The sequence below is a fragment of the Cebus imitator genome, unplaced genomic scaffold (genome assembly GCF_001604975.1).
Source record: "Cebus imitator isolate Cc_AM_T3 unplaced genomic scaffold, Cebus_imitator-1.0 Scaffold471, whole genome shotgun sequence".
NCBI lineage: Eukaryota > Metazoa > Chordata > Mammalia > Primates > Cebidae > Cebus > Cebus imitator.
The window spans coordinates 1,473,082-1,493,495 of record NW_016107786.1 but is presented as its reverse complement, the minus strand read 5'-3'; the positions used below and the strand labels follow the sequence as shown (position 1 = coordinate 1,493,495).

The 20,414-nt window shown below is 39.2% G+C and overlaps 1 protein-coding gene across 1 annotated transcript in view; it reads left to right on the top strand.

Annotated features, from left to right (window-relative positions):
* CLTRN (collectrin, amino acid transport regulator) overlaps positions 1 to 20,107 on the top strand; it is a 38,679-nt gene extending 18,572 nt beyond the window's left edge. Inside the window, exons 4-6 of the mRNA XM_017512379.2 lie at positions 2,741 to 2,854; positions 8,380 to 8,574; positions 19,297 to 20,107. Coding sequence (XP_017367868.1) covers positions 2,741 to 2,854; positions 8,380 to 8,574; positions 19,297 to 19,453 — 466 coding nt within the window. The 3' untranslated portion in view covers positions 19,454 to 20,107. The remainder of the gene's footprint in view (positions 1 to 2,740; positions 2,855 to 8,379; positions 8,575 to 19,296) is intronic.
* The last annotated feature ends 307 nt before the right edge of the window (positions 20,108 to 20,414 follow it).

The following is a 20,414-nucleotide window of genomic DNA, read 5'->3' as shown; positions in this document are numbered from 1 at the left end:
CTCCCCCATCACTCCTCCCCCTCCCCTCTCCCCACCAACAAGAAAGAACCATCTGGCCCAAGTAATAGTGCCAAGCTGGAGAAACCACGGTGTCGTCTTTGAAAGAAAGACTATGACAATCTCTATGGTAATAAAGACACCTATTAACAATGACACACATTTTATTGCAGAAACTGGGGAAACTGGGGAGAAGCATGCCTTTTGTCCCCAGGGAGAAGGCAGGAGTGAATTGGCAGGGGAAAGGGAAGGGTTTTGGGGGAGAGGGGAGGTGGGCCTGGGGCTCTCAGGGTGGTCGGCTGGAGCAGTGGGAAGTGCCCTGGTGGGGCCGGTGGCTGGTGTGGGGGTGGAACTGGGGTCAGCAGGCTGAAGGTGCTGAGGGCTGAAGGCTCAGGAGGTGATGGCAGGGGCCTGGCTCTCGGAGCCGGGCGGCAAGCTGGGTGTGCTCAGAGGCGCATGCCCCCCAGGCGAAACTCCTTCCGGGCGCAGGCAAGCCTGAGGTGTCGGGGCAGTGCTGCCCGCAGGCCCAGCGCTCCTGTGGTGGCTCTGCGACCCGGCCTCTGGCGGCCACACTTAATGCAGCGTGGCAGGCGGCCACCAGGGAGAAGTGAGACGATGCTGCATCTCTTCGGAGACACTGCTGGCTCAAAGTGGGGGCATCTTCTCAACAGCCCAGATCTGGGCACAAAGGCACGGGCCACTCCGTTTCTCATCACAGCCTTGAAGGCAGATGGCTTGGGCGCCGGGTTACCTCTGCGCCCCGGCGGGGCGATTTTCACGGTCACCAGGCTGTGGATGGGCTGGGGTTGGCGGATACTGCAAAGCCACTGCCTCATGAAGGCCAGGTGAGCCGGGGAGAAATCGGGCCAGACGTTGCTCTGCAGCTGCGGCCTGTTGGGAAAGCGCCTCCGGGCCTCGGGGATCATCTCTCTCCGGATGCGGGTGTAGTCCCAGCCAGGAGGAGCGGTGGGGAGTGGCCGGGTGCGGTCCCAGCGGTTCCCATGGAAGTAGATGACCTTGCCCTGCTGCTGGGCCTGGGAGCGGATCAAGGGTCTGGACAGCCGGGAACAGTACTTCCGGGTCCGGCGCGGTTTCTGGGCCCAGGGCCAGCCCAGGAAGCGGCTCAGGTAGTTGCCCATGAGAGCGGGGCAGTGGGTCGGGCCTTCCAGTAGACACTGGGCTGCCAGAAGTTTCAGAAATCTGCGGTCAGGCCCAGAGACCAAGTGTCAGGGCTCAGTGACCAGTAACCGTTGGCGTAGAAATGTCTGAAAGCGCACGAGGCGCCGCGTGCAGGGTAGGTCTGGCCACGCCCATACCAGAGCCTCACGGGGCGCAGATGCAGTGGGGGTACGTGGCGCCCCATGCCCTCTGGAGGACTAAGGCGGCTCAAGCTTCGGTCCTCCCCACTGATGGTCCCAGACACTTAGCTCTGGGCAGAGGGGCCTGGCAGCTGCCTCTACTTTTGAACCTGACCTTTAAAGGCAGAACGTAGAAGAATTTCTGCCAGGTCTGTTGGCTCACGCCTGTAATCCCAGCTCTTTGGGAGGCCGAGGCCGGCGGATCACGAGGTCAGGAGATCGAGACCATCCTGGCCCACATGGTGAAACCCCGTCTCTACTAAAAATACAAAAAATTAGCCGGGCGTGGTGGTGCGTGCCTGTAGTCCCAGCTACTCGGCAGCTTGAGGCAGGAGAATTGCTTGAAAATGGAAAACTGAAGTTAGAGTGAGTCGGGATCGCTGCATTCTAACCTGGCGATAGAGCGAGACTCCATCTCAAAAAAAAAAGAGATTTCCTGAAAACTGCAGATACCTGTTGACAGAAGGGTGGTCTCTTTGATCAGTGTGAAAATGATCACAATACACTTGGATGCTCTAAACAAATCTTTTACTCATATCCGATTCTTCTAAGATGGATGTTAATGTTACTTTTTGCCATTTTACTCTTAAGTAAACCGGGAAAGCCATCAGGTTTTGTTTTAGCACTGGCAATGTTGATTTTATGTGGACTTTCCTTTAATTTCCTGAGTACATCCATACAGATTATCTCTCTCTGAACACTAATATCATTTCTCCCCTTTCACTTTTAATGGTAATACAGAGGAGAGTGAGTCACATTTCCAATTTGCAGTTGAAAAGTGTAACTGCAAAACAAAGAGCTCAAAGATTGCTGGTGAATTGATTATAGTGCTTAAGTTTGGAGATTTGTTCAAGGCGATGTTCTTAAAAACAGTTCAGAGAAACTGTTTTTAAGAACTTTTTCCTCAAAAGTACACACAGAAGGTGCCTTTTGGCTTGGCCCCAGTGCTGCGGTAGAAGAGAGACAGTAGTTGCACACAGAGCAAGTATTGAATCATGAGCGGGCGCAGATTCTGTCTGGATCTGAGAAGTGGAAGGCTGAATGGGCAGGGCACTACAAAGAGTTTAATGAGAAAATACCAAAGGCTTCTGTGGTTCAGGGAGGGCCAAGCATTGGGGAAACGGGGGCTGTCACCAACCGGTGGTGGAGAATTACATCCCTAATGCTTTCCACTGACTATTATTATTTTTTGGCAGATTCCCTATTATTTCCTGTAAGGAATGATCCCCATGTATATGATTTTTGAAACAATGGGAATTTTCTATATAATTTTCTTCTTACTGAGATCATTCTTCATAATGGTAGAAATGTCATAATGAGTGAATGGTTTAATACCGTTTGGTATGATATTCTTCTAATATATTTTTTCTTTCCACTGTTTGCAGAATTTCCCATGTCCTACTTTGCAACGTAACCCAGAGGGTATCATTCTGGTTCGTGGTTATAGACCCTTCAAAAAATCACACCCTTCCTGCTGTTGAGGTGCAGTCAGCCATACGGTAATCACCCTTAAATATGCCTTCTATTGGTCAGTCAACTTGCTGATTAATTCAACTGTTTTTAAAAATAGATATTGAAGAGTTTTCTCTGTTTCACACGTGAGTTATTTATTAAAATGTCAAAGATTTCATTTTATTAGTTTCTATAAGAGATGAGTATAGATCAGTGGTTCTCATCCAGGGGCAATTTTACCTTCAAGGAGACATTTGGCAATGTCTGGAGACATTTTTATTGTCACAGCTGGAGGGGTGGTGGTACCACCAGCATTGAGTAAGCAGAAGGTAGGGACCCAATAGCCTCCCTTTTTCAGTCAATATATAGTCTTTACTTTAAAAACATAATTTTTTTAAAAAATTGAGATGGAGTCTCACTCTGTCACCCAGGCTGGAGTGCAGTGGCACGATCTCAGCTCACTGCAACCTCCGCCTCCTGGGTTTGAGCAATTATTCTGCCCCAGCCCCCCAAGTAGCTGGGATTACAGGCATGCACCACCATGCCTGGCTAATTTTTTGTATTTTTAGTAGAGGCAGGGTTTCACCATGCTGGCCAAGGTGGTCTCGAACTTCTGACCTCACGATCCACCTGCCTTGGCCTCCCAAAGTGCTGGGATTACAGGCATGAGCCACTGCACCTGACCAAAAAAGATAATTTTTTAAAAAATGGTAAAATCATGACTCTCATACCAACTAAACGTGATTACTATAAAAATTTTATTATCTCATTAGTTAATGAGAACACTAGTAACATGTTAAAATCATTTTCAAGGAGACTTCAAGAAACCACCCATATATAGAAAATGAAGAATGGCAAAATGCATTTACAGAAAGATGCATCGGTCTATTTTTCAGGCAGTAACCAATTATGTTCCACTAGACACGGTTCATTTGATTTTGTATGGACAGGAATCATTTATGTTATGTCAGTTTTCAAGAACTTATGGACTTGCAAAATAGCTCAAAGACCATAAGAGATGGAAATTGCCTAGAAAGGTGCATTCAGTAGGACAATCAGGAAAAAGTCCAGTATTCTGTTTTGCCCATTTCAAGTATTTTACATTTTTTCCCAACAGTTGCACTCCTCCCCTCCTTCTGATCATGAGAAACTCAAAAGTGAAATGAATTCTTGACTTCCAAGAATTAGGAGGATGCAACTTGTACTTCTTTTAATTACTGTGCATTTAGTGTGTGTCAAAACTTCAAATACCACATGTGATTGATGTTGGGCAAAGGTATACTGGAAAAATGAACTCAGGAAATAAACTAGAACAAAACAAAGCAGCTCTCCCCTAAAAGATTTACAAGTTACTGCACACGTATGTTCATAGCAGCTCTGTTTACAATAGCAAAGACCTGGAACCAACCCAAGTGCCCATCACTGATAGACTGGACAAAGAAAATGTGGCACATATACACCATGGAATACTATGCAGCCATAAAAAACGACGAGTTCCTGTCCTTTGTAGGGGCTTGGATGAATCTGGAAACCATCATTCTCAGCAAACTGACACAAGAACAGAAAACCAAATACCACATGTTCTCACTCATAGGCGAGTGTTGAATAATGAGAACACGTGGACTCAGGGAGAGGGGCATCACACACTGAGGGCAGTTGGTGGGGGCTAGGGGAGGGACAATGGGGGGTAGGAAGGGTATGGAGGGATAACATGGGGAGAAATGCTGGATATAGTATGCACCTATGCAGCAACCCTGCATGACCTGCACATGTACCCCAGAACCTAAAGTAAAAACAAAAAAAAACAAGTTACTGAAATATATATTATTCTTTTTACCAAGGAGGAATACCTAGTGGAAGAACTCATAAGCTCTCTGTAAAATGTTAACACTTAGGATAATGAGTATATAACCAATGCCAAAGGTTTTTGTGAACATCATCTATTTGTTTTGCTGAAGCAAAGGCACTGAAGATCTATGCCAGCGAGAAATGGTTGAATGTGCCCTAACAAGAAAGTTTGAACTAAATTGCTTCTTCGCTGCTGCTAAGAATACTGTTAAGACTTTCACTACTTAGGAAGTAAGAATTATAAATATAATTTACGTTAAAAAAAGTTTATTTATGTCTTACGATCTATGAGGGCTACAAGGAAAATGAAGGCACTGGGTTAAACCAGGCCTTTAGTTGATGGGAGGAGGAAGAGTGAGTGCTTGGGGTGAAGGTCCAGGAAATGTTAATATAAAGGAAACAATGCCACAAAAGAAGGATAGAGTGAAAAAAAGGAGAGTGAGCTCACTGCAGCCTTGAACTCCTGAGGCTCAAGTGATCCTCCTTTCTCAGCCTCCTGAGTAGCTGGGACTACAGGGATGTGCCACTACACCTGGCTAATTTTTAATTTTTTTTTTTTGTAGAGATGGGATCTTGCTATTTTGCCCAGGTTGGCCTTGAACTGGCTTCAGGCGATCCTCCCACCTCAAACTCTCAAAGTGCTGGGGTTATAGGCGTGAACTACTGCACCCAACCAACGCCAATACTTTTTGAGTAATTATTATTATCTCTCCTTTATAAATTAAGAAACCGAGGCTCAGGGAGATTAACTGATTTGTTACTGCCACCATGCTAGAAAGAAAGAGTGAGGACTTGAACCTAGGCATGCTGCCACCATATCCAGTGATTTTTCCTGTTGACCAGAGTACACAAAGAACTAAAACAGACATCTTAGAATTGGTTGTCATTCCTTTACACAGAGTGCTTAGGGTGAAGGTCTGGGAAGTACATGAATATGTTCACAACAAAATGTCTATTTCAAATGTCCTAGCAGAAGAAGCTATTTAGGAAGTAGGGATAGCCAACAGAATGAGAATTACAGAATTCAAGTAAAATACTTGAAATGGGCAAAACAGAGTACTGGACTTTTTACCGATGCAGAGTATACATGGTATGAGGTAAAGGAGTGACCAACTGATTCCAAGATGTCTGTTTTAGTTCTTCAGTGAGGGCCTGGCCTAATTCAACACCACTCTTGGCTGAAAGATAAACATGATGCTTGATGACAACTGGTGATTCCAATGGTGGAGCAGATTTAATATGTACCTGAGCTAGAAATTCCAGTCAGTCTGAGAGGTGATAGAATACATTCCAAGCCTAGAGTGAGAAAGTAACAAAGTGTTAATGAACCAGGAAGATAGAATGAAAATACAGAGCAATTTTTCATTTTCCTCTGAGTTACATCTTAGCAGTGGGTTTCATTATTTTGTGGAAAAGTTTGTGTTCTCAGATGATCAATATTAGGTTATGACAAAGGGAAATATTCCATTGTTTGATAAAAATGACATTTAAATTATCCCTTGCTGTAGATTATTTGGCTAGAGTTCGCTCTCACATCCATGAATAATCATGCCTCAGCACAGATTTTTATTTACTAAAGGAGGTCTTTTCTGATAGCCTGGTGCTGGCCTGCAGAGATTCTCAAGCTGTACTATCTGGCTGTAGACTTGGTCTATTCAGTACCATAGCCACCAGCCACATGTGGTTATAAAGCAGTTGAAGTGTGGCTTGTCCAAAGTCAAGTGTGCTCATAGTATAAAATATAAACCAAATTTCAAAGACATAGTACAAAATAAAATGTGGAGCCCCAGCCTGGACAGCATAGCGAGACCCTGTCTAAACACACACATATACACACACACACACAGAGCCAGGTATGTTGGTACACAACTGTAGGCTTAGCTACTTGGGAGGTTGACACAGGAGGATTGCTTGAGTCCAGGAGTTCGAGGCTGCAATGAAGCCTGCAATGATCATGGCTATCTCAAACAAACAAATAAACAAACATAAAATATGCAAAGCCAACTCAATACTGTTTACATGTTGAAATTATATATTTTTGGATATATTAGACAAAAAATATTAAAATTAGTTTAATCTGTTTCTTTTAGTGCAGCTACTAAAAAATTTTAAGTCACACGAGGCTCACATTATATTTCTGTTTTCCAGGGCTGCTCTAGAAGTAGATAAAGTCAGCTTGCATAGTACAAATTCAATAAAGGTCATGAAATATCTCCAAGGATTCTCCAGTTTACAAATTCCAGTTAGAAATTCACTTCTTTTATTTTAATTAAATAAGTCTTTGCTACCAACCTCTCCTTAACTGCCACCACCACTAAAAATGTAGATATTTCCTAGGAAAAGTAACATTTTTCTAAGCTTTTGAACTCCTAAACTATTATTGCCTTTGTCCTATGGAACTATTTGCAGTCTGCTGAACAAGTCTTACTTTACCATGTCTCCATTCCTATGCTCACTACATACTTTGGTCTAAAAAATTCCCACTTGTCCCTCGAAACAGAGGTCAAAAATGGCCTCCATAGCAAAGCAGCTCTGACTTCTCTCTATGGTGTACTTGGCCTTTCCCTCTGCTCATACTGTGCCCATATTTGCCTGTTTCACGGAATATTTTGCACCACACTGTAGTTGTGGATCTACTAGTCTGTCACTCTTCTAGACTATAAGCTCTTTGGTATTTTAATTTCATGTTCTATCTCTAGCATCTAGCACGGTATTTGATATTTAGTAAGTTTTGGGCAAATGTTTGTTGAATTGATGAAAAAAAAATCAAGATTAAGTTGATGGATTTGAAACCACTCCTGATTATGTTTTCTTTTTTGCTTCTGGTTTTCTCTACTTCTCACGTTCATCACCCATATTTTACATGTAATTTTACTTTTGGGGGGTGTGATATTTATGTAAGTGACCTTAAATAGAGCTTTGTCATTCCAATCTAGAAGGTACTCACACAGGACAGGTGAAACCCAAAGTGGGGCTTAGCCCATGAGGGTTCTGGACTTTTTCCCGGAAAGAATTCAAGGGAGAGTCAGAAGTAGAAGAAACCAACTTTATTGAAGAGGCAGTATTACAGCACCAGTGATGTTAGTGCTCTGTGACTGCTCCTGCAGAGCAGCACTACCCTGTAGGCAGAGAGTAGCAGCTCAGGGCAGTTTTGCAGTCATATTTATACCCACTTTTAATTACATGTAGACTAAGGAGCATTTTATGCAGAAATTTCTAGGGAAGTGTAATAACTTTGGGGTCATCAGGTCATTCTCATGGAAAGGGGTGGTAACTCCCAGGCTTTGCCATGGCAATGGTAAACTGACATGGCACACTGGTGGGCATGTCTGATGGAAAGCTACTCCCCGCACCCAGCTCTGTTTTAGTTAGTCCTCAATTTGGTCCAGGGTCAGAGCCCCACCTCCAGAGATGAGTCCCTCCTCCTACCTTACTGCCTCTCAGGAAATAAAACATGGTGGACAGAGCTCAAAGCTCAGGACATCTGGATATTCACATTCATGGGGGCAGCAGTGGATACACGGGCATCCCTCTGGCAGCCAGCACTGTAACTTAAGAGAAACTGACATGATTGCCCTCAGCAAACTTTCTAGTCAACTTGAAGTCTCCTGCCAGGAGGATGCTTTGTTTATAGAGATATTTATAATAATTGAGAAACAGATTTGTACTTTGTCTTAATAGGGTTTTTCTGTCTTGTTTATTTTTAATTATCACTGCATTTTAGAAAGAACAGGAACCGGATCAACAATGCCTTCTCTCTGAATGACCAAACTCTGGAATTTTTAAAAATTCCTTCCACACTTGCACCACCCACAGACCCATCTGTGCCCATCTGGATTATTATATTTGGTGTGATATTTTGCATCGTCATAGTTGCAATTACACTACTGATTTTATCAGGGATCCGGCAACGTAGAAGGTAAGATATTTAAAGGGAGTGATTGAAAGAGCATTTTCTTATTTTCTCATGACTTGGGAAAATCAGGAGAGGATTTTCCTCTGGCTAAAGATAATGCCTTAAATTTGAAACTTTGAAAAAATTGGTGATTTTCAAAAGTATCACTTATGCTCTTGTCTTTAGATATATTTTAGAGTCCAATGTCCGTTACTTAACTAGGCTTCTTTCACAACTATCTTTCCCTCTATTCTGTACCACATAAATGTTTCATATCCAGACTTGACTTTAATAACTGTGTTGTGATTTTGTAAGCTGGATATAAGGAGCTAAATAAACTTTTTGGGTAGGCAGAGTTAATCTTTGGTAGTCATCCACATCCAAATGCCAGCAGTTGCATAGTTCCATGCCTCCCTATCTTGGCTTACCTCTTCTTAGCCCAGTGCATGTAGGCTACCATCTTATCCCAGATGTCTTTGTGCCTTTTTATACTTCCCTCCCTTTGATGGACACTCATCCGTGGTGTGCCTATGATACTAAAAAGAGCTGTGTTTCTCATGGCCTTTAAATCAACTCTCAGCATCAGAATCACCTGGAACATTTGTTTAACATATAGGTTCCTTGGCCCTATTGCAGACCCACTAAATTAGAATCTCTGAAGGGATGCATTTTAATGAATACCCAGGTTATTCTAATTCATTGAGTTTGAGAGCTTTCAATTTAACAATCTATAGGCAGATTTTCACTTCTTAAGTTCATTTACCTAGATTCTGGGGGCACTTGAAAACTTCTGTGGGGCACGTGCAAACTTAGATGTCTAAATTATTGATACTGCTTCAAGAGGGAATTTAATACCTGTAGGGAAGTTACTGAGGTAGTGGAGAAGAAGAGTAGACAGGATTTCTCAGCATGATTTTGTTTACCAGTACCTCTAATCCAGTGGGGAAGATAGAAAAATCCTCAGCTCTTCACTACAAACTTTAATGCTTCTAACCTTCCCTTGAGATACTATGGAAAAGGAATTCTGGTAAGTGGTAATTAGAGTGTCATGCATTTGAACACAACAAGGACATGGTTTTCAAAAGTGTTGGTTCCTACATGGGACATGTGGGATGTGTTTCACCAAGTAAGTATGTGTTTGACTAAATGCTCCTCTTGAAGCTTACTACTTTCCATATGTTTCACCTAGTAACTAACAGAAGGTAATAATTTTAATTCTTGGGCTTTGTAATTTTATTCACAAATGATAAGTAAAATGCTATGAAGTAAATTTTCTGTCTAGTCCTCAAATTAAATTCAGAGATTAGGATAAAGTTACACTTGCCTGACTTTTTTGATGATTTTGGCTTGTTTTGGTTTTTCTTTTGAAAATATTAAGAAATATTCTCATGTAATGCTTGAATACCTATGCTTAATATTTTTGTTTTGATTAATCTTGAGATGCTGTGATTCTGTGTTCTAACAACTGTAACATTAGTGAATTTACTCCCATCTACTTGGTTTCTAATTTCCTCACTAGTACAGTGTAGCGTAGGAGTTAGAAGAATGGACTCTAGAGATAGATTGCTTAGTTTCAACGTATTTATCTCTTAGATTCTGCCCTTGTATATAATCCATTAACTGTACGGATTATCAGGAAGCACAATGAGTCAGGGAAACCAAATTTAGGAGAATATAATTTGTGGTGCTAGAGTCAAGCTGGTTAAGTTTATTTTTACTGTTTGTAAATAGATAACTTTTCTAGAGTGACAGTGAGGTGTACTGGAAATAATTAACTTGGCGGGATAAAAAGAGTTAATACATAGAGTGCTTAGAGTGGTATCTGGCACACAGTGAGTACTCAATAAGTGTTAGCTGTTACTATTATTTTATGACCTTGCCATTTGCTGGTCTTTCAGCTAGCTCGTGCTGGGATCAGCTATCTCTTTCCTTCTGAGCAGATTCTGCAGTAATATAATAATTGGGTGTGTAGCATTATAATCTGTTGCCTGGGAGAGGTGAGGCTGTTGTCACAGCCTTGCCTTCACAAATTTATTTCATGGTCAAACTAGGAAAGCAGATGGACAAGTCTCTTGTGTAAACCAGGAGAGCATCAATAATTAGCAAATATAGTCAGGAAAATTAAGACAACCTTCTGAAGATAAATTGTTTGTTGTGTTTTAAGTTTGACACAATTTGTGGTGGGTTTCTCCTTGACAAAATGTTGCTTCAAATGCAAGGAAAGGGTGCAGTTTAAAGTGAGGAGAGCCCTGAAAATTACAATAAAAGCCCTTTCTAATCATGGAAAAGATAGGATTGCCCCCAAAACCTTTAGTTTTGAGGAAGATGGTCAAAGGAATGTTCAACAATCTAATCCATACAATAGATAATAATGAACATAGTTTGTGTGGTACAAAATCGTAAACTTAGAAGACCTGAAGGGACCATGGGATTATCTAAGTCACCATTCTGCTTCTATGGACAAGAATGCCAGAGTCATCTAACATATATATATTTAAACTTACTATTGAGGAAATTTCTCAGCAAAGCTTTAACAATTTGGTTATCTTTGCCAATAACACCATTATATTAATTATTCAGGGACACTGAGAGTGGAAATGGAGCCCTAACTAGGTAAACTCAAATACCAGCTACACCCTTTACCTGTATAATCTTGGTTGAGTCACCTGATTTCCAGGGAATCTCAGTTTCTCCATCTGCAATAGGAAGATGATGTTTCACAGGATTTTCATGAGGACTGACTGACATAAATGTGTATAAAATACCTAGGGTATAGGTATTTTATAAACACTAAATAAACAGTAATTATTGTTATCCAACATCAGCTTAACCTATTGCTATGATTAAGAGGTGCTGGGAAAGGATCTCTTTCCCACCAAGATATTGTGGAAAATATCTTGGTATTTTCCACCAAACTGTAGAAACTTCTCCAATTCACCAGCTCATTGCTTGGGATTTTATTAAATGCTTGTTTTATTTTATTAAGGTTTTGTTGACAAATAAAAATTGTATGTATTTGAGGCATATAAGTTGATGTTTTGATATATGTATATATTATGAAATGGCTAAATCAATTAACTGAAATGGCTAAATCAAATGAACATATTCATCACTTCACATACTTATTTTAGGGGATGAGATCACATACTTAATTTATGGGGTGAGCATTTAAGATCTACTCTCTTAGCAATTTTCAAGTACGTAATACATAATTATTAGCTGTAGTCATCATGCTGTACAGTAGATTGCCCAAACTTATTCCTTTTGTCTAACAGAAACTTTGTGTCCTTTGACCAACATCTCCTCCTACCCATGCCAGCCCCTGGCAACCACCATTCTACTCTCTGCTTGTGTAGATTCAACTATCTTAGATTCTACACATAAATGAGACCATACGGCATTTGTCTTTCTGTGCTTGGCTTATTTCATTTAGCATACTGTTCTTCAGGCTCATCTGTATTGTCACAAATGTCAGGATTTCCTTTTTTTTTTTTTAAAGGCTGAATAATATATCATTGTACCACATTTTCTTTATCCATTAATTCTTTGATGGACACTTAGGTTGATTCCATACCTTGGCTGTTGTGAATAGTGCTGGGTTGAACATGAGAGTGCAGAAATCTCTTTGACATAATGGTTTCAATTATTTTGGGTATATACCTAGAAGTGGAATTGCTGGATCATATGGTAGTTTATTTTTTATTTTTTGAAGAACTTCCATACTGTTTTCCATAATGGCTGTACTAATTTACATTCCCTGCAGTAGTGTCCCAGGGTTCCCTTTTCTCCATATCTTCACCAACACTTGCTATGTTTTGTCTTTCTGATAATAGGTATTCTAACAGGAGTGAGGTGATATCTCATTGTGGTTTTGAATTGCATTTCCCTGATGATTAGTGATGTTGATCATTTTTTTCATATACTCATTGGCCATTTGTATGTCTTCTTTTGAAAATTTTCTATTCACATCCTTTGCACATTTTTAAATTGGGTTATTTGTTTTCTTGTTATTGAGTTGTTTGAGTTTCTTACATATTTTTGGATGTTAACTCTTTTGCTGTGCAGAAGCATTTTACTTTGGTGTAAATTCCGTTTGTCTATTTTTGAATTTGCTGTGCTTTTGGGATCATATCCAAAAACTCACTGCCCAGACCAACATCATGGAGCTTTTCTCATATGTTTTCTTCTAGTAGTTTTACAGTTTCAGGTCTTATGTTTAAGTTTTTAATCTATTTTGAGTTGATTTTTGTATTTGGTATGAGACAACAATCCAGATTCATTCTTTTGCATCTAGATATCCAGTTTTCCTAACACCTCTTATTGAACAGATTGTTCTTTCCTCATTGTGTATTCTTGCCACCTTTGATGAAGATCTGTTGACCATAAGTGCATGGATTTATTTCTGTCCTTGCTATTCTGTTCCATTGGTCTATGTGTCTATTTTGATGCTGAATAAACACTTGTTTTAAAATGCAAATAATCTTGTGAGGTCTACTGGTCACCACAATAGTGGTGAATTGGTTAACCAGCTCTCTCTCTAAAAAATACTGTGATTTGTAGTATTTGCCAATTTCTCATCAAGGCTGAAGGATTCTGAATATTTAGCAATCAGCCCTTGAAAAGCTGTACCACCCAGATCTAGCACATCATTACAGCTGCCACCTCTTTGTGAAATACCTAGAAAAGGTTGCTTCTCTATTGCCCTCTAGTTAAGAATAGCAGTTTGTGGAAATGAGAGATTCGCTGAAGGAAAAAAGTTGGAAAAGTAATTTTTTTAAATTTGGGGCAACAATTAGGGAGCAGAACAAGTGGGAAGGCAACCAAGATGAACTGCATATGCTTCACAATAGTGTCTCTTCTAGATTTAGTGTCTAGCACAGCCTAGAAGTAGATGTATTGGGTATATGGTCAATTTTATGATGGTAGTGATAATGATGATGGTGTTAGTGATGATGGTTATGATGGTGATGGTGATAGTGATGGTGATGAAGTTGATAATGTGATGTGTGTTTTCATGGAAAGAGCATTGCACTAAGATTCTTGGTTTTGGGTTCCAGTCTCAGGCTCTGGCATTCTTTAGCTGTGTCCTTGAGCAAGTCACATAAGGAAAATGATAATAATACTTTGTTAAGTAGTATAGTCATAAAAAGACAAAATCAGAGAATATACATGGTTTACATGCTAGAAAGTGCTATATCAATTTCAGTTACTAGCATGACCATACAAAGCAGTTATAAAGTGCTAATTGTATATAACCTGGCACTTTGTGGTTTACAGGGAGAGTCATGGACACAGCACAATTTCAGATTTACATGTACGTAATAGAATTGATGTTGAATAGACCTTACTTGGATCTAAGGTCACGACTGGGTCTTAGGAAGGGACCTTAACAATGATCCAAATCCACCCCTACAGAAACCAAAGCCCAGATAAGTAAAAATATTTCATTCCTTTATTGACCATCCTTTCTGCGATAGGAGCTATAGTATGTATTATGGATGAGACAAACATAGACAACGTGGATGGTCCTTGCCTAGAAGGAGATTATAATCTTATAGTAACAAAGCTGGGTCAAAGACTTAGGACATAGAACCCTAGCTAATGCTCCTAGCTGAGTAGAGTCATTAGTAAATTTGCTTATTTTGTTTCTAGTTATACTTCTATTCCCAAAAGGTCAATAGTAAATAAAAATACATTTGGATTTCCACAAATCTTGTTTCTCATACAAGGGGATGTGGCTCAGTCAATACATTTATATGCTGAAGCTTCACATTCTTATGAAGTCGTAATTAAATGAATAAATAGACTTAAAAATAGAGATGTAAATAAAATGAGAAATGTCATAGTGAATATAGCAATTGTTTTTCTTTGCTGTTGTTAAATATACATACCTGATAAAAATCCAATGTAAGTGTGTTGAGTAAAGTTTGGGGAGAGTACATAGAGTTCTAGGTCAACTCCTTTCATCAATCTTGTTTCATTCTGAAAGACAAGTTACTCTACATATTTGAGTGTCAGTTCCCTCATCTGAAAACAGGGATGAGGCACATAGTCATGGCTGAGTGGTTAAGGCAGTGGATTTGAAAAACAAGGATGATAAAATATGCATAATATTACAGTAAGAATTAAGTGAGATGATGCATACAAAACCCTAGTCTGATTTCTACCATGTAATAGATAGTTAATATTATCATTAGCATTATCATTGCTATTGTATGGCACATGTAAAGCAACTTGCCTACATTCACATGGTTAAAAAGTAATAGGAACAGGTTTTAAAACCGGATAGGTTTGATTTCAAAGTCTATCAATCTCACTGTGCTACAATGCCCACTCAATCATTCCAGTAACACTATTGCCCCCAGGAATCACCCAGAGAGATTCTGAGGACAATCCCAATTCCCCAATAATTGATTCTGTCCTGTTTGAAAATCATATTTGTCTGTCTTTTATTGTCTTTCTGGCTATTCTTGGGTCTTGACTCTTCAGCTCTTTTTTTTTTTTTTTTTTTTTTTTTTTTTTTTTTTTTTTTTTTTTTTTTTTTTTTTTTTTTTTTTTTTTTGAGATGGAGTCTTGCTCTGTTGCCCAGGCTGGAGTGCATTGGCACAATCTCCACTCACTACAACTTCTGCCTCCTGGGTTCAAGCAATTCTCCTACCTCAGCCTCCCCAGTAGCCGGGACTACAGGCATGTGCCAGCAAACCTGGCTAATTTTTGTATTTTAGTAGATAGAGCCAGGATTGCACCACATTGGCCAGGCTGTTCTTGAACTCCTGACCTCAGGTGATCTGCCCGCCCTGGCCTCCCAAAGTGCTGAGATTGCAGGCGTGAGCCACCACTCCCAGCTGTCAGCTCTATTTTGTTTGAAGGGGGACAGAAATACTCTTTCTGCTTTTGGTACAATTACTTTATCTCAGAACAGAGCAAACCCCGTTCCTCAACATCCCCTAGCTCTGAGGGCCATACCTAATACTTCTTTTGTTCCTTCTTTTGCCCCTGTTCTCTGTAAATGTATGAGATATATGAGAGATATTCACTCTCAAGGCTCCTAGGAGCTCATTCCAGATATTTTAATCACAGTTTTTTCATCCTGTTCCTGAACTTCCTAACGTTGCAGGAACAGCGGAAGTAATTAACATTCGATTTTAGTTTTCAGGAATAAGAACTCATGTTTTTAGCAAAACATCAAATCAGAATGATCCAGAAAGATAGTTAAGTTTTATTATTCTTAGTAAGAGCAATACATAGGTAGTGAGTGAGTCAGTTTATTACAGCAAACACTATGAAATGTGACAAAGTGATATATTACTGTTAGATAACCTTTGGGCTGCTTACCATGTCCACCAACCAGCAAGTTCCTGACATTGCGTTTTGTGAAGCCCAGCAATGCCAGGACTCTGAACAACTGGATCTAAGGTTATAGAAGAACAATATGCACCTAATTTGCCACTGACACTGCTCAGTTTGATAAATTTCCACAGCAATTCCCCTTGGAATCTTTTTGATTGAGATATTCTTCTTCTAAAGAAGAGAAACTTGTCCTCATTTGTTTACATCTTCCTTTTTAGTTTTTCCCCATTCGTTTGTGATGCCTGAGGAATTATTTTTCCTTGTTGGTGGGGAGGGGGAAGCGACATTCCTTGTAATCTTTGTCACTTTTCTTCTAACTCCATAAATATATTTTTTTTAACTGAAGAAACTGGAAAATAGACCCTGGCAATCATTATTTCTAAGACTACTATTGCATTGCCACCTACTTCAGAATGCTTCATTTACTAAAATGTTTGTAATACAGGTTTCATACTTAACATACAAAAATATCAGGGTAAGACTTGGCTGTCTACAATCTATTTGTTGTTGTGGAAAATTATTATTCACTCCAAGCCCAGTGAGGAGGGATTTGGGGGGAATTCACATGAGATAGATATTTTTAATGATAATTTATAAATAGACACTTGCTACTTACAGATTCATCTTTAGAAGAATCATTCCTCTCTTTTATAAAGCATTAAAATGGGGAGAGGGAGGATGAGTGCATATGGTGTTTTCTTTTTTGTTGAGCTATTTTTAGGACAAGGACGGTATCTCTTCCATAAACATAGTAGGTACTTAAAATGTAGTTGTTAGTCAATATTGGATACTATGAATGGAAGTGATGTGATTGATGGTTATAGAATGTCATTTTCCTTTGCTTTCTGGAGGATGTGGGAAGTAGCAATACATTTATCCACAGGAGGAGAAACCAAAGTGTTCTAATTCTCTGGTGGATAATTTCGCCTGGGAGGATCCTCTCATCACATTAAAATCTATATCCACTCCAACCCATGCTGATTGCTGATTGCTGATGCTTGCCATGGCCAGTGCAGTGTCTTTACCCCAAGGATAGAAAAATATAGCAGCCTGTCTTTCCCTAGGTCTCTCGGACCACAATTCTTGACTTGCAACCCAGCATTGGGCCAGAAGTTTTATGAATAAATGTTTAAAATGTGACAACTGCAATTCAGTGAATGCCTATAGTGACTAATTGTGACATTTGATGGTGGCCTATACAATGATAAAATATTTTCAGATGATGACATTGGGATCTACAGAATTGGAATGCTACTTTACCTTTGTTTTAAATGAACAACTATTTGAAATTATTTAATAAACTATCAGCAAAGCTTAAAATACAAGACATATAAGAAATTTCTTGTGCATAAAATTTCCTTCCTTCCTTCCTTCATTTCTTGTGGTAAAGCCCATTCAAGGTTTACCTTGGGCTATTGCCTGAGTAACTTTACCTGCAACATTAGTCCATCCATACATAAACCTAATTGTTCAATCTATTATCTGTCTATCCATCCATCCATCAATCCATTCAGACAGCCATTAATTTATCATCCATTCAGCCAGTCATTGAACTACATTCATTGATTAATTCTTTTTTCCATCTCTCCATCCACCTTTCATCATTTGTTCAGCCACCCACCCATCTTCTGTCCATCTGTATATTTATTATCCAGCCAGTCAGCCATTAATCTACATTCATTGATTCACCCACCCTTAGAGTTGAATGCCTACTCTGTGCTAAGTCCAGGTCAGCTGTTTTGCAAAACAGTTTTAAATTTGGGTTTTCCTGATTAGGTTCCTCATTATGAGATTCAGGTCAAAACAAATTGGAGGGGGTGGGGCTGGAACACATCAAAAACATATATGTGATCTGCTCAGCGTATCACATCAGGACAGAATTGTCAGTTTCTTTCATTGTTGGAAATTTTCACTAGATTTCTCTTTTGGCAAAATACAAGTGTCTTTTTATAATTAGTATTTGCTTATGGGGGTAATAATTTGAGACCGTGCGATATCCTGTTCTCCAACCATCTTTCACTGGTTTAATATCCATTGATAATCCTCATCAGAATCAGTTATTATTATAGTGATGATTTTCTTTTCCTACTACTCTTTCTATATTCGTTGGCATTCTTCTATAAAAAAGAGCTTTCTCTTTTCTCCATTTTCTTTCATCATATTCTCTAAAGCACATTCTCATGCAGGACTAATAGGAAATTCCACCTCTGTCATTACTGGGGCAGCTTCACCATCTCCTCACCTGTCAAAGACTCACCAAGGTCCTGAGGGATTCTCATAGTGGTGGGACTCTACCCTGGTCACCACTACAGTGCCCAGCATCTCAGCCAGATGATCTTTTCATGTCTGCTGTTTTGGCATTTCCACACATTCCTGGGACAAGAGAATCCTTTGCAAATCCAGGAACCTCATGCCTATCATCATGCCTCCGTGGTGCCACCATGGAGCGGTGCTCCAACATCCAGCCTACAATAAGCCTTAGGGAAACCCCTCCTTCTTCTGGTTGCCAGAGGCATCCACCTCTCTTTTTTCTTTTACTGCATGATATCAAGCATAATTGTCTCATTGTCTTAGTCTTTTGCAAAACACAGGAAAAACTTTTGAATTTGAGTCGACAGTTTTCCACACTCCAAAGAAGTATTACAGATCTGCCTACTACTTGGGTTGGGGTCAGCAAGGTCTACAAAGAGTGAAACTATGAGAAATTAAAAAATTTATCCTGTCATATGGAATTTTTGGAATGACCTGGAGTTATAACTATGAGTTGTAATTAGGAAAAATATGTTCTGAGTTCCAAAATTGTGACTTGCAAATGAACACAATTATTTTGTAATGAGTAGAGCTAAGCAGCAATATCTGAAGTTTATAGCACTTACTTTCTACAAAGTAATGTTAATTTGCTTTCTGATAGCTCATTTCTATTTGATTTTCACTCAACATTTTCAGAACATTAATTTGTCCAATCCCATGAGAGGAGTTTATTACCTTTAACAATTCAGTTGTTTTTAAGTTATTCTCCTAGAGCTGGATTTTAAACTTGCTAATTTACCATAAATTTTCTTTACATTATTTTATGCAATTTGTGTGTGTGTATATCCTCATATTCATTCATATACATATTCATCTATATCAATTTTAGTATTCTAAATAAGACCACTTATTTTGATCACTATTATATATCATCTATACAGACTTCTTATCTTGGTAGTATCTTTTCACCTTACCAACTCTTTATGGTCTTTGAAATTTGTTTGAAAATTACACAATTTCATTAATTATTTCATTGTTCTAAGCTTCCTATTCCCCTTCCTGTTCTCCATGTTCGTACAGAAGACCATATGCAGCCATGCTTATGGTCCTTCTGGATGCCAATCACTCTTTTTTATGTGCTTTTAGAAAGAACAAAGAACCGTCTGGAGTGGATGACACTGAAGATAAGTGTGAAAACATGATCACAATTGAAAATGGCATCCCCTGTGATCCCCTGGACATGAAGGGAGGGCACATTAATGAGGCCTTCATGACAGAGGATGAGAGGCTGACCCCTCTCTGAAGGGCTATTGTTCTGCTTCCTCAAGAAATTAAAACATTTGTTTCTGTGTGACTGCTGAGAGTCCTGAAATACCAAGAGCAGATCATATATTTTGTTTCACCATTCTTCTTTTGTAATAAATTTTGAATGTGCTTGAAAGTGAAAAGCAATCAATCATACCCACTAAGACAATTGAAATCATAAGCTATTGATGACTCAAAATATTCTAAAATATTTTTCTGACAATATAGTGTATAAATGTGGTCATGTGGTATTTGTAGTTATTGATTTAAGCATTTTCAGAAATAAGATCAGGCCTATATATATATATATATTCACACTTTAAAGACCTAAGGAAAAGTACATTTTCCAGTGGAGAATACATATAATATGATGGAGAAATCACTGAAAATGGATCCTTTTTGATGATCACATATATCACTCTGTATATGACTAAGCAAAAGTGAGAAGTAATTCTTATAAATGGATGGATAAAACTGGAAGTATTGGTATACAGGGTAGAATTTTATCCTGTTATCACACCAACAATTGCTTATATATTTTCTGAATATCAGCCCCTAATAGGATAATTCTGTTTGTTGACCATTTCTATAATTTGTAAAAGTCCAATCTGTGCTAACTTAATAAAGTAATAATCATGTCTTTTTGATTGTGTGACTGATTGTGGTCTGAAATTTATTTTCACACTGTGGAACATAGTCTTGTTTTTATTAGTTGTCTATAATCTGCTCTACAGCCCTAGAAATGAATTATTTTTGTTCTGTGTATCCTTGTTTGAATACTCCTTGTAGTTTTTAGGTTAATTCGATTTCCAGATAGGCCATGAAATTCTAAGAATGATGATTATACATTTATTAATGAAAATAAAATTTGCTACTCAGTTTCCCACTGCGATTACCCATAGTTAAGATTACAGCAATAGTCTCTAACTCACTTCCCTGCCTCCAGTGTGCCTCCTTGC